The 14,020-nt window shown below is 42.7% G+C and overlaps 1 protein-coding gene across 2 annotated transcripts in view; it reads right to left on the minus strand.

Annotated features, from left to right (window-relative positions):
• lin7a (lin-7 homolog A (C. elegans)) overlaps positions 1-11,871 on the minus strand; it is a 38,490-nt gene extending 26,619 nt beyond the window's left edge. For both annotated transcript variants that reach the window (XM_047575456.1, XM_047575457.1), the window contains exon 1: positions 11,780-11,871. In XM_047575456.1, coding sequence (XP_047431412.1) covers positions 11,780-11,816 — 37 coding nt within the window. In that variant the 5' untranslated portion in view covers positions 11,817-11,871. The remainder of the gene's footprint in view (positions 1-11,779) is intronic.
• Positions 11,872-14,020: the final 2,149 nt, after the last annotated feature.

A 14,020-nucleotide genomic window follows, 5' to 3' on the forward strand; every position in this document is an offset into this window, starting at 1 on the left:
TCAGTGTAACGGCGGGAGGCCATACAAGCTGAATGATAATAAGTGAGAGTCTCACTGCATACCTCTCTGGTTCTCCCTGTCCAGAGAAGTAGAGATAATGAAATGTCTGCTGCAGGCGCTTTGCTAGCACATTTTCCCTCTAATGGATGATACGTCTACTATGCCTCACTGTAACATTGCTTGCACAGGCTGTGGGTATAATGTGTAAACAAATCAATGTAGGGTCATAATGTTGCCCGAATGCAGGTCGGATGTGCTGGCTTATCCGCTGGATTATTTCCCTCAGATCATTAGGCGCTTTCAGACCGTGGCCACTTTTCCATAGTTACAACAGCTGTTAAACTACCTTATCTGTTGTGTTATCTGTGTGTGTGTGTCCACACTGCACGAGCCACTGAGGACAACAGTAGTTACTAGAACTGCCTATTACGCACCTACATCAGAAACAGAGCTCTCAAGTTTTGAATTTAGCTTGGAGTGAGATTTTTAACATGATTTATAAGCAAATATCCTCCTAGTTTCCAGATTGTAATAAGTAATATTGTAAAAAATACTAATAATTATAATAGTAAACTAAGTGATGCCGTGATGCACGGACTTGTGCTTACTATTTGACGAGTGCACGTTCTCAGTCATTTGTGTAAGGCGTGGTTAGGGCGCCCCTATTTCACCTAGCAACAACAAATATTATTTTCTGATTGGCTGATTGGTCGCTGATTAAGCAGAGCAGCGTGCCGCCCTCTATTAATTGATTATTAGTCTCTTTTAAAGTCTATGTGCAGCGGATTTTAGCATTTATTGGCGTGAGAAATCTCATGCTATTGGTTGAAAACATGGCGAAATGGACCAGTCTTCATCAAATCTAGGTAGGTAGGGATGTCCTGATAGGTAATGGGTAAGGACGGTTACCGATACAATAACGGTACCGATGCTGAAGTAAACCAAAAAGCAACACAGATTTCGGTTTAATTAGCGCTCCCTTTTTACCCCAGTAACTTTCTTCAAAATTTGCAAAGGCACGTCAGTTTTTCACCTGCTTAGAGGGAAGTGCACCTTCAAAATACCTAAGACCAAATGTTTGGCTGTGCAGACTGGTCAACCTGCAACAAGGGAGGTAACCCCTGGAATTTAATTAAACATCTGACGACACACACAGAGAAATGCATCATCTTTGATAGCCTGACACATCCCAAAAGAAGGACCAAACTCCAGTGACTAAACATGTCTGCTGTGTGAAAGGACTTTACTCTGGAAAATTAAGTTACGTCAGTCAGAAATTTGTAAATTGTGAAATGTGGATGTTTGGAAAGTTGGTAGCAGGAGGTCGTCATTCAATACTACCAACACAAATCAGACAAAGGCTACACCAAAGCAGAGAAAATGAGAGAAAACTTTCCTCGAGACAGCGTCAGGGAGAAAACATTACAGAGACAGTTGGGAAGTTGACGCCGTTGTAAAAGTACCAGTCCGTTCTGTGGTGAAAAACACAGGTTTTCTGCAGCCAAGTCACAGCTACCCTCTGAACACTACTTTTACTTTGGCAGCCCTCTTTATTGGAGTTAATACAGTGGCACAGTGCACAGGCGATATAGTCTTTATTAATCTCCAGCAGAGGAAACTGTATTTATTTAACACTGGATTGGGACTTGGCTCTGCCAGAACTCAATATTAAATGACTGGAATCAGATTTGATTGGTTGAAAACACGATGAAGCAAAAAATAATGGATCAGGACATCCCTAAATCTGTGTCTAGGGTTTAACAAGTAATAAAAATTAGACACACAACTAAGTGACGTCAATTCTGGCTTCCTCTTGATGGTGAAAACAAAAACCTTGAAGGTATGTTAAAGGGGCCCCAGATTCGTTCACCTCTGCACTGCAAGACAATACCCACTCCAAATCTCTTAAATACCCACAGCTCTGTGTACTAAATTTAAAAGTAGGCCATCAGATGAACTTCGTGTCTGGTCAGACGGTTGTAAAAGACCCACGGGACATTTGAGGATGATTTTTTTTTCTTTTTCTTTTTCCATGACAAAGCAACTGAGATGACTGCAGGGGCATTACGGTTATGTCACATTAACAGTAAACGACTCCAGAATCAGATGTGCAGTGACAGGATGACACATTACTATATCTAAAAATCTACAAGACGCGGGCTGGGAAATGACTTTTTTCCCACTCTGATAACGCTGACATGGCCCTGGTGAAAGACAAGTTATACTATCAAGAGAGAGAAGAGGCTGACAGAACAAATGAAGCATAGTTCAAGATAACGCAGAGTATGTGCTCAACGCCCACATGCTGTGCCTGCTAAATGCGGGATCTATGAATAACTTTGGCTGGAGGGAAATACAGGAAATGTGATCCCACCCTTGAGTAGCCACCGCGGCTATGTAAAGAAAACATGCATGGGAAAGGCTGGATTCAACCATCCACCATTAATACACTATACATACAGGGGAGCAACCTTTCACTTAACAAGAATTTTAAGGTATTTGTGCCCAACATACGACTATTCGTAAAGTATTTGACATCTCTCTTACTGTGGTTGAGTTTATTTTAGTTTTAAACGTGAATTTTGTGTAATAATGCATGTAACAGAGAGAGAATTTGATTATGTCGCGGCAAACTTATGTTATTTTAACGATATTTTTTAATGTGGCCCTAATGCTCCATCGTAAATAACAGAGAACAAAGTTGGATTAAAAGTTAAAAAATGCCACAGTGCTGGATGGAACTGGTTGTCAAATGATTTCTCCCTATTGTGTGAGGTAAATGTCAATGTCTCTCTTTGATGTTTTAAGACTTCATATAGAAAAAATAAAGTCATACCATCATTAATATGAACCTTGATCTCAAAAACATCCAACAGCGCTTTCCAAATGAATGAAGTTTGAAGTTAACCTAGCCTTTAAGCTAGCATGCTAATGTTATAATGACAACACTAAATGACAGTGAGACTAGTTAAATTTATGTTTCTGTGTAATTTCAAACTTTCAACATTTATAGGCCGTTAATGGTGAAAATAAGACATTTATTTCAACACAGCACATCCGCCCCACAGTGTTACACTGTAAAATCTTCCTTCCGACGGAGCAAACATGGCGCCAATGATTTGAATTAGCCAGACTCTCCCTAATATACCCCGCTGCTTGTACCAACACTGATGGTAATAAAGCAAACAGCTGATTGTTTAAACATCCAGAAGATAGTTTTGTCTCCACCAAATCCTGAACCTGTTTATTTGGATGCCAGATGTTCACAAGCTAGTTGCTAACTTTGAGTCCTGGTTTATTTGTTTGTTGTTTCCTACTGTAAGTTGCACAACCCTGAAAGTTGGTCACTAAAAGTCACTGCGAGTGGGTTGTAACATTGTTAATGCACTGTTACATTTGAGTAATTTGAGTCATTAGCAATAAAAACGGGTGATTAATCAGCCGTAACCTGTTCTTGATGTAACTGCTGTTTATTCTTGTCATTTCTGAGCCTGAACTTCCATCCCTTCCCTGTAGATGGCGCGGGCGTCACTATACCCTCCAGTGAATACAATACATGACTCTTAATGTTTCTCAGCAGTCTTCTTGCCCTTGCCTGCCTGTCTTGTTACGCCTCTTTTCTGGCCTTTTCGGAGGCTCTCTCAGCATGACTCGTGTCCTTTTTTGTCCTACCTGCCACCCTGTCTTTACCAGCAGAGTAAACCTTGCTTTTACCCTACCTACCCCTTTGTGCATGTGAGTCTTACAGCTCTGCTACTTGAGTAAACATTTCAACATTTCTTCCACAAACTAGACTCACGGTCAGGAAGTGTTTCATTGAAAATGCAGAGGAGGGAAATTAACCTCGCACCTTTGACAGTTTCATTGTGGTGCACTGACTCACTCTCAGCCCAAAAAAACACAGTCGTGCTCTTGGGGATTCAGCTGTGCGCAACATCTGTAATGCTTTTTTAAAATTTTTTTTATAATGACTCAATGAAAGCTCATCTCAGAGCTGACAACTGCAAGCCTGCTAAATTTAATTTCTCTGAAGCTGCGTGCAATTAAGTTATTCTCACTGTGTAGTTTGACAGTTTCGTCTCCAGACAAGACAAATGAGGGGGAGTAGGTGCCGTATCTAAATTAAGTTTTATTTTTAAGAAAGTATCTTTTCCTCTCACTATCAGCAGTAAAAAAGTATCCTGATCGGTATCAGGGCCGATTCAAGCATTTTTAAAATGATCGGATGGGAGCGGTATCAGGCTTTAGCCAAGCTCGATGTTTTGTCGTTATTTATTTGAGCATAAATAACTACAACTAGCATCAAAACCTCAAAGCTGCCAAAACCAATAATAACCAAGAATAGGTCAACTTCTTCTTCTGTTTTAGTGCTGGTTGCCTAACGTGAAAGGCAAAAATTGAAGAAGACGAAGAAGAACCAAAATCTATTACATGCTTGTGGAAAAATACTTGGAAAGAGCTGCTCGAACAAGCAGTTTACAAAACTGAACAATGATTTTGCAATAGAAGTGGAACACCTTTACCATCGAGAACCATACGGGCAAACCCTCGAAACAACGCCAATACGAGCACCATACAAGGCACCATCGAGACCCATCCAGGCACCATCGAGATGCCATCGAGGCACCATCGAGATGCGATCGAGGCGCCATTGAGATACCATCGAGAAACTATTGAGGCACCAATGAGACACAATCGAGGCACCATCGAGATGCCATCGAGGCGCCATCCAGAAACCATTGAGACGCCATTGGGATGCCATCGAGACACAATCGAGGCACCATCGAGACACAATCGGGGCACCATCGAGATGCCATTGAGATGCCATCCAGAAACCATTGAGACACCATCAAGACACCATCAAGATGACAACGAGGCAGCATCGAGATGCCATCGAAACACCATTGAGGCGATAAATGAAACATGGGTTTTCTACATTAGAATTGACAGCCCTGTTAATTGGACTTAATGCGGTCACACGGTGCACATGTAATCAAGGAGAATAAATAGGAAAGCAAAAGTCTCTATGTATCTCCTAGTAATGTGCAGATCTATACTGAAATATCAACCTCCAATACCAGATCTTCGCACTCTAATTTATTCTCAAATGAAAATATTGTCGTCTGAGGTGACACACTGTTACTGTTGGAGCAGCTCAAATGAATAAATATGGTTAAGAAATAAGTAACGAGATGAATACATGCTTCAACAAATAGCTGCCTGAGTTCAGCTGGGAGTAATAATATGTGATCACTGAGGTAGTCTCACATAGGCAAAAAGATTTATTCAGATAAGGTTTCCTAAAGGTTTGAATTACATGGACGAGGTGTCATTAAATTATACAGTGAAATTGTGTTAAATCAGCCAGGGTGAACTTAGAAAAATATAAACTAGAAAAGATGGATAATAAATAACATCTACAAAATATACACCATCACCTTCTCATTCAGTTCAGTGAGAAGGTTGGTACAAACATCAGTCAAATTTCCTTTAACTCTTAAATTAATATTTTAAAATGTAGGTATTGACAAACTTTTGCAATTATTATGGCCTTTATTTATTTAATTCAATCTTAATATTTACCTAATTAATGAAATATACTACTGGAAATGTCAATAACTAACTCTGATGTCTTGTATTCTTTATGAAGCTATGATTTAAAATGCACTACTTATCGGATCGGTATCGCCGATTCCAGCCTGAATTTTGCTCGGCATCAGATCAGGAAAGAGATCGGTGGTATCGAACATCACTAGAATCTCCAGAGAAGGGAATTTTGTCATTGTATAAGTCATCATTGGATCAGCTGGAACAAAAACCTTGATTGGGACATCCCTAGTAAAAAGGCTAGTAAAAAATCTTAAGCACATCAAATGCACATCGCTGTATTAACAGCAGAGATCTTTACAGAAGTACCAACACCAGAGTTACAGAGTGCTGCCATATTAAGCAGAGTGATGACACCAGCAGAGATTCTGACGGCAGTTAATTTCCCTCTGCTGTACTTATGATGAGGCCATTCTCATTAGCGATACTGATTAAACGAGCCAAGTTTAATGCAAGTTTTCTAATTACACAACCGTCAAGGCTGCACTAACACTTTCTCTGAACAAATATTCCTTGGGTGTGTTAATGTGTGGAATCCCAAGGTTTTATCAATGGACCGAAATAACCTATTGTAGCTTTATTCTTCTGCTGCTCCTTCCCCTTTGCTTTTGGACTTTTTAATATTCCAAAACATTTCATGCAATATTCCTTTTCTTGTGCGATCGCAAGATCCCGAATGAATGTGTCATCGAGTACTGAATTAAACGCCAAAGTGTTTACTGCTCCCTCGAGGAGGGCCGTATTTTCTGGGCTCGCAAGAAGACCGGGAGGTAATTGAATCTTTGAACTTTGAATTGAAAGTTTCTCATGGCTCCGGGTTCACGATGTACCCAGATATTTCCTCCTGCTCTTTCTCGCTCTTTAACATTTAAATAAACAGCCATGAATCTTTTTCTTTTTTTTTAAAGGCAACAAAGAAACACATTTTCTTTTGTTGTTGTTGTTGTAGTCACCTAGCAACAGCATGCACACTGATCAGCCACAACATTATGACCACTGACAGTAAATAACATTTAAACCATCCTGTGACAATTCAGTGTTCTGCTGGGAAACTTTTGGATCAGACATTCATTCATGTGCATGTTATTTAGACATGTACCGCCCACCTAGACCAGACCAGACCCCTAGACCTCATAGCAGCACAAAAATCCTCTAAAAAACACATGAAGAACAGAACAAGGTGGCCTCCAAATTCACTAGATCCCAAACTCATCAAGATACAAAATTAGGAAGGGTGGTCGTAATGTTATGCCTGATCGGATTCCCTTATTGCAATTTGAAGGCAGCATTAGCGACATACTTAGATTTTATCCTAACTCATAACATTAAGTGCAGAATCAGATCAGAGTCATCCACTGATAGACAAAGAAGGATTTTAATATGCATTATAAGAACATACAATGCTAGCCAACATTACCTTGGAAACTCATTTCCCTGAGCGCCTCTAACATCAGGCCGTGACTAAAAAGGTCATCCTCATCATCATTTGCTGATTAGAGTAAAGGCAGAGAGCTGAACGAAGCCACGGCGACACGTAATGAAGACTCGAGCGGCACGAGCCTCGCGGCACTGTTGTGGCGACGTGTTCGCACCGGGCAGCGCTCCAGACTTCCCAGTGTAATCAGTCCGTTTGTAACATTGAGCAGAACTCGAGTAATTCATTTTCGGTACTTAGAAGTGTCAGTTTGATAGAACCGCAGCGTCGTAAATAAACACATCTGCACCGGCCGCTGAGCTCATTAAAGCCTTGACGTCGTGACTAAACCTCTGAATCCCGAGGATCCTCTTTTCCGGCTCTGATCACCGATTGAACTTTTCAGCAGATGACTGAGAGAAAAGGCTGAAATGACCTTTCTCTGGCTCCCACCTTTGCGCCCTGAGAGATTCGATCTGGACGTCTTGCCTGTGAGAATAAATTGTCCTGAAAAGGCCTTGCCATCTGCCACGGCCACTTTGACCTGCCTGTCCTTGGCGACGGTGGCCGCTCTGCCACTAAATCCGACCATAAAAACTCAAATAATCACATTCTCAATGCACAAAATGGGACAACATGGTTTTACCAACCAAGCCCTGTCCCCATGCCAAGAGAATTAGCTCTAATTTCCCCTACTGCGACGGTCCCCCTCATAGCACCACAAATAAATCACTCCTGGAGGGCTAATGGCTCCTGTGGTGAAAGGAGAGACGGAAACCATCACACCCTCATCGTCTGCATCCTGGATAATCACTGGGCAGTGTCCCTCCAAGACAATTACCCTGAGAACCGTTATTTCTGCATTAACAGGTTGGAATATCAGCCTGTCAGCACCCGTCTAATCCTTCAAATCACTGGTGTGACCGAGAGCATGTGATGGGAATATATATGGTAAGGCGTCAAATCCTAACCCTAACCCTAACCATAACTCACAGGGAGGGAAAACACAGCCTGGGCCAGACTCAGGCTAAACCTTCACTCTGTTCAGACAGGAGGTTAGAAACTCTCCACATGGTGGGGAAATCTAAAAATGAGCCTTACTTGCAGTGGGGTCTGATTCCTAGAGTTGCCATTTTGAACTGATGTTCTACAAGATCACAGGGAGAATGTAAAGAAACCGCACAAACTGATTTTCCTGAGATTGGAAAATCTAATGCTTTCATGTCCTCCCCGGGGTAACTCCAGGCTTTGCTTTCTTTCTTCTCCTGCATCTATTACCAACAACTGAATGCAACAGGTTTACAGCCATTTTGGGGTAATTCAGAGAAACGTTGCTCACTGGTGCAGAGGTAGTGTAGTAGTAGTAGTAACTGCAACTTTCTTAAGTCTTATTTGGGGTACTACAGGACATGGATGCCGTAGCTTCTGCACGTAGCCTATGCAGGTGTGAGTCATATATACTTGTGAGCCCGTCGGTCTCCCAAACGCTAGTCGGCGCTGTGTCTGTTTTGCCTGTCACTTTCCACTTCCTGCTTCACTTCCAACAATGGCGCCAAAGACGAACCATGCAAATGTTTGCATCTCCAAGCTTCCTCAGTTAACCTTTCCTTGATGGGTTCCATCTTTAATGATGCAAAACAATCCATTTGAACATTGCAAAGATGGAGAAGCAGATGGAAATGATAAAGCGGAAACACTATAGTTACCATATACTGTTGATTATGGGATCTACACACAGGTTGGAATCAGGAGGTCAGTGACCAGGGCAGCTCTCTGATTGGTTGTTCGACTCAGGCCAAGTCAAAACGTACAAAAAAGATCCGGTAGTTGTAGAAAGGCTGTGGTCATATCCCAGGCATATGCATGACGAGGCGGAGCCATCAACCTTGCACATCGTATACAAACATACAGTCCAGATTAGAGTCCGTAATCCTTTTTATCTCATCGTAGTGGTGAAGCGACGGGATTTATTGGACCTAGCCACCCAGCAAGGCAGCACAATCACAAGCCTGTAGTCCACCATTAATGTTGTCATGAGATGTTGGAGGCTTGACGACTCTTCTTCTGTAGCTCTTCCTAGCTCCCTAGCCAACCAGCTAACAGTAGCTCAATGGCTCAAAAGTTTCCACTTTTAAATACAGACGATACAATACTGCCTGGTATGAGGTACTACCTTTTGCACAAGTGCAGAATACATGTGTTGGCTGGTCTTCGGTTCTAGTCTTTACGACGTGCAGACTTTTAGACCCAGACACAGGCGATAAGAGAGTGAGATCTCATTACCAGTAGTTCCAGACCCTGATTATCCCTCAGCTGAAGGTGCAATATACATCCTGTATTCACTTCACAGTAAATCTTTGTTTAGCTTGTCAAATTTCTTCCAAGTTGAGTCAGCAGCCTGATTACAGCCCAGACAGAAACAACAACAGCTACTCAATGCCATGGATTTTCACACAAACATTTATGGCCTCAAAAAGGATGCAGCTGACAAGGTTTTCCAAGATGTTGACGCTTTAGTTTAGTGCCAATTAGCAAGCGTTTGGTTAAAAAGTGAGACGGTGGACGTGGTCAACGATTATCATTGCTCTCCGCATTTCACTGAGAGCCTGCTGGTGTTTTCATTTATCTCACACCACTCATTTTTTATTCATATTCTCAAAGAGGGAGAAGAGGTTAAAAGCAAAACCGGTGTTACTCATTTGGAATAACTTTCTGTCACCTCTGCTTTATTCCTCTGGCTCATGTGGATAGGCTGTCATCTCCAGGACAATTTGTAGTTACTGTAAATGGCAGCACTTCTTTCTTTTTTTTTAAATAATACATTCAACGAGGTTTAAATCCATTGTTCTCCAAGGCACTTGCTTATCCCAGTCATTTCCTCTGACAACAACAGGAAGGCCGGGAAGACACGAGGTCTTCTCATCCTGCTGTGACCCGGCGTGTCAAGTGGGAGCTCTGGAAATGAACATCTCTGTTTGCTTCCTCCCTGCGTGTGTTTGACAAGCTGAGCAACTCGGCAGCCGAAGCCGAAGCCGAAGCCGACGCCCAACGCGAGACGAGAGCACCTTTTCATTAGCAATTATAGTGTTTTCTCAAAAGTGGCGGCAGCAGGAAAAAAAAAAAAAAAGGGGGGATGTAGCTGCCTCTCTGCTGGCTCCCGTGCAAAGCTATCATTACTACCGCTCGTGTCGTTGGTGCCGCGAGCCGCTGACTGGTCGACTTCATGCCACGACATGTGTACATGCATCACGCCCGCCCCGTGTCTGCAAACAGGCTGAGGTCACATCTGAGTCACTGCTACGGCGGGACCAGATACAACTGACATTTCGCCAAGTTGGAAGACGTAGCTTCGGCTTTAGAGCCTCGTTGTGAATCTGTGCCACCAGCTCGCACTGTTTATCTGTTTTGCCGGCTGAAATCTTAGGCTCATTTCATTAACTGTGCATGATATACTCGCGCTCCCGCGCGGAGAAGACCGAGCATCAGTGAAGCTCGGCTGCCCTCAAGCATCGCACTGTGGTTGGGAACAAATTGCATCGGAGCATATGGACGAAAATCTAATTCTGCAGCAGAAACCATTAATGTGGCTAATTATTACCAATAACGAGCTGCATCAGTCAGATTAGCTCCTGCATGATAAGTCATACTCCCACCAGATAAAGAGTATTTATAGTCCCCCCCCCCTTCCATGATGGCTTGGTAGTGAGTAACCCGGGGAGCGGAACGCTAGCTTTACTTGGCACAGAGGAAATGGCTAAGGTGTCTCCTTTCTCTGTGTTTGACAGCATCCGTTTCCTGTGCAAGGCCCGTGCAATCTCATGTTTCACCAGAGGATATGGCATTTGGTGAGACTGGGAATTTTTTTTTTTTTTTAGTAGTGACCTATAAATAGACTCCTTTAAGAATGAGAGTGTAGGGATTTAAAGTGACTCTCATAAGCTGAACATTTTGTGCTTAACCAAATCTCCAAGTGAAATTACAATGACATTACCAAAGACTCGATTTCTTTTTTTTAATCATTTGCACAAAAAGCCTGACTTTTACTGATGGATACCAAGGCTTTTAAGCAGAACCGAGGCAGTAGTACGCTGCCATATGAATGAGGTCTAAGGTCAGGGGACAAATATGTGTTTAAGTCACATGGGTCTGCATTGACATGGGATGGATTAACCAGACGGGCATCCCTCTTTGCACAGCCATATCTATCTCAAGAAGTGCAAAAACAGAGCAACTACACCCTCTTCGCATCTGTTACCGGGACCCCAACCTGCTCCTTCTCCTGCACCTGCGATTCAAAGTTGTTTCCCCCGTCTAACAAAAGTAGATCCGCGCGTCAGAGCGCTTCGGGAAGCCGTGCGGGAGAGCCTTTCTGTTTACACACGATCAAATCAAACGGCGACCTGTAACGGGATAATACAAGCCAGGAGGTTACATAATAAAGATGAAAATAAACTGTAAGCGATGACCGCATTTGCCGGTCCCTTCAACAAAAATAGACCCCCTACTGTAGTTTGGCGCAAAAATAAATAAACAAATAAATAAATAATAATAATATATGCGCGCAAATTCAAGCGACGGGCTTTTTTTTTAATTTTAAATACCCGCGACCCTCGTGTTGGAATAACCAGCCGTGCGGACGGTGTGCAAATGAATCCGAGTCGGGCGCAAACATCTGGATCCGATGCGGGTTGCCAGATCCTTTGATCGAAGTTAGTTTTCGAGCGAACGGGAATCGCGAAGCTGCGAGCGGCGCCTTACCTCGATCCAGTGTGAGCGGTTGGACCACTGTCGCCATGACTGCTGTTTACTGGAGACTGAGAGAGGAGACTACAGGAGCTGCAGCATCACAGAGAGGAAGGGAGAGAGAGAGGGAGAGAGAGGGAGGGAGAGGGAGAGAGAGAGGGGGGTGCGTTGGGAGGGGTGGGAGGATTAATCTGCCTCCATCTTCATAATATCGCTTTACCTGACGCAATCTGCACGCGTAATGAAAAACTGAGATAACAATAATAATAATGTTAAAAATAGCTTATATTACTTGATACAAAATTACATTCAATTTCATGTAAAAAATATGTAAGTAGGCTATTTTTAAACTGTGCGGAATTTAGGATATGCATATATATATGCATATATGTACAGTGGGGGAAATAAGTATTTGATCCCCTGCTGAATTTGTAAGTTTGCCCACTTCCATAGAAATGATCAGACTCTGGTTTTTATGGTTGTTTACTGGTTATGGGTATAGACAGAATATCAATCGAAAATGCATAAAAAACACACAATCTAAAAGTTATAAATTGTTATGTATTTTATTAAGGGAAATAAGTATTTGATCCCCAACAATTCACTTAGAATTCAGGCTCCTACAGATTGGCTGGTGCGCATGTGGCACACAGCTGTGCTCAGTCAACTAATTACCAATACTCCTGATCTTAACTCGTCATGTATATAAAGCACACCTGCTCTAAGAATCAGTTTCTTACATTCCAACTTCTACAGCACCATGGGCAAGACCAAAGAGCTGTCAAAAGATGTCAGGGACAAGATTGTAGACCTGCACAAGGCTGGTATAGGTTACAAAACCATCAGCAAAAGGCTTGGTGAGAAGGTGACAACTATTGGTGCCATTATTCGCAAGTGGAAGACCCATAAAAGGACCATCAACTATCCTCGGTCTGGAGCTCCCCGCAAAATCTCGCCTCATGGAGTGAGGATGATGATGAGAAAGGTGAGGGAGCAGCCTAAAACAACACGGCAGGAGCTTGTTAATGATCTGGAAGCAGTTGGGACCTCCGTCACCAAGAAAACAGTTGGCAACACACTGCGCCGTTATGGATTGAACTCTTGCAGTGCCCGCAAGGTCCCCCTGCTCAAGAAGGCACATGTACAGGCCCGCCTTAAGTTTGCCAGTGAACATCTAAATGACTCAGAGAAGGCTTGGGAGAAAGTGCTGTGGTCTGACGAAACCAAAGTTGAGCTATTTGGCATTAACTCGACCCGCCGTGTTTGGAGGATGAAAAAACGTGAGTATGACCCAAAGAACACCATACCCACGGTTAAGCATGGAGGTGGAAACATCATGTTTTGGGGCTGTTTTTCAGCAAAGGGTACAGGGCAACTTCACCGCATTATGGGGCCAATGAATGCAGCCATGTACTGTAACATCTTGGACAAAAACCTTCTTTCCTCAGCAAGAACACTGAAGATGCCTCGTGGGTGGGTTTTCCAACATGACAATGACCCAAAACATACTGCCAGGACAACAAAGGAGTGGCTCAAGAAGAAGCATATTAAGGTCATGGAGTGGCCTAGTCAGTCTCCAGACCTTAACCCGATCGAAAACCTGTGGAGGGAGCTGAAGCTCCGAGTTTCCAAGAGGCAGCCAAGAAACTTGAAGGATTTAGAGACTGTCTGTAAAGATGAATGAGCCAAAATCCCTCCTGCGCTGTGTGCAAACCTGGTGACCAACTACAAGAAACGTCTCATCGCTGTGCTTGCCAACAAAGGTTTCTCTATAAAGTACTGACTTGTGTTGTGCTTGGGGATCAAATACTTATTTCCCTTAATAAAATACATAACAATTTATAACTTTTAGATTGTGTGTTTTTTATGCATTTTCGACTGATATTCTGTCTATGCCCATAACCAGTAAACAACCATAAAAACCAGAGTCTGATCATTTCTATGGAAGTGGGCAAACTTACAAATTCAGCAGGGGATCAAATACTTATTTCCCCCACTGTATATATATATATATATATATATATAATCGTCACACATCTTAAAAATACTTAAATTAGATTAAATGCCTCGCCTAGTGTTAGGAGAAACACATAAATAGCATGTTCACGTATGAGAAGTGCACCTTTACCTTTACGACATGTGCTGCCGAGATACGGGAGTAGCAGCGCCAGCAGACGGCGCCATGTTTTTTTGGCCGTGTCCGAAACAGTCGCCCCCTAACCCCTATGTAGGGCCCTATATAGGACATACGCCATT

Source organism: Mugil cephalus, chromosome 22 (assembly GCF_022458985.1).
Source record: "Mugil cephalus isolate CIBA_MC_2020 chromosome 22, CIBA_Mcephalus_1.1, whole genome shotgun sequence".
Taxonomy (NCBI): Eukaryota; Metazoa; Chordata; class Actinopteri; order Mugiliformes; family Mugilidae; genus Mugil; species Mugil cephalus.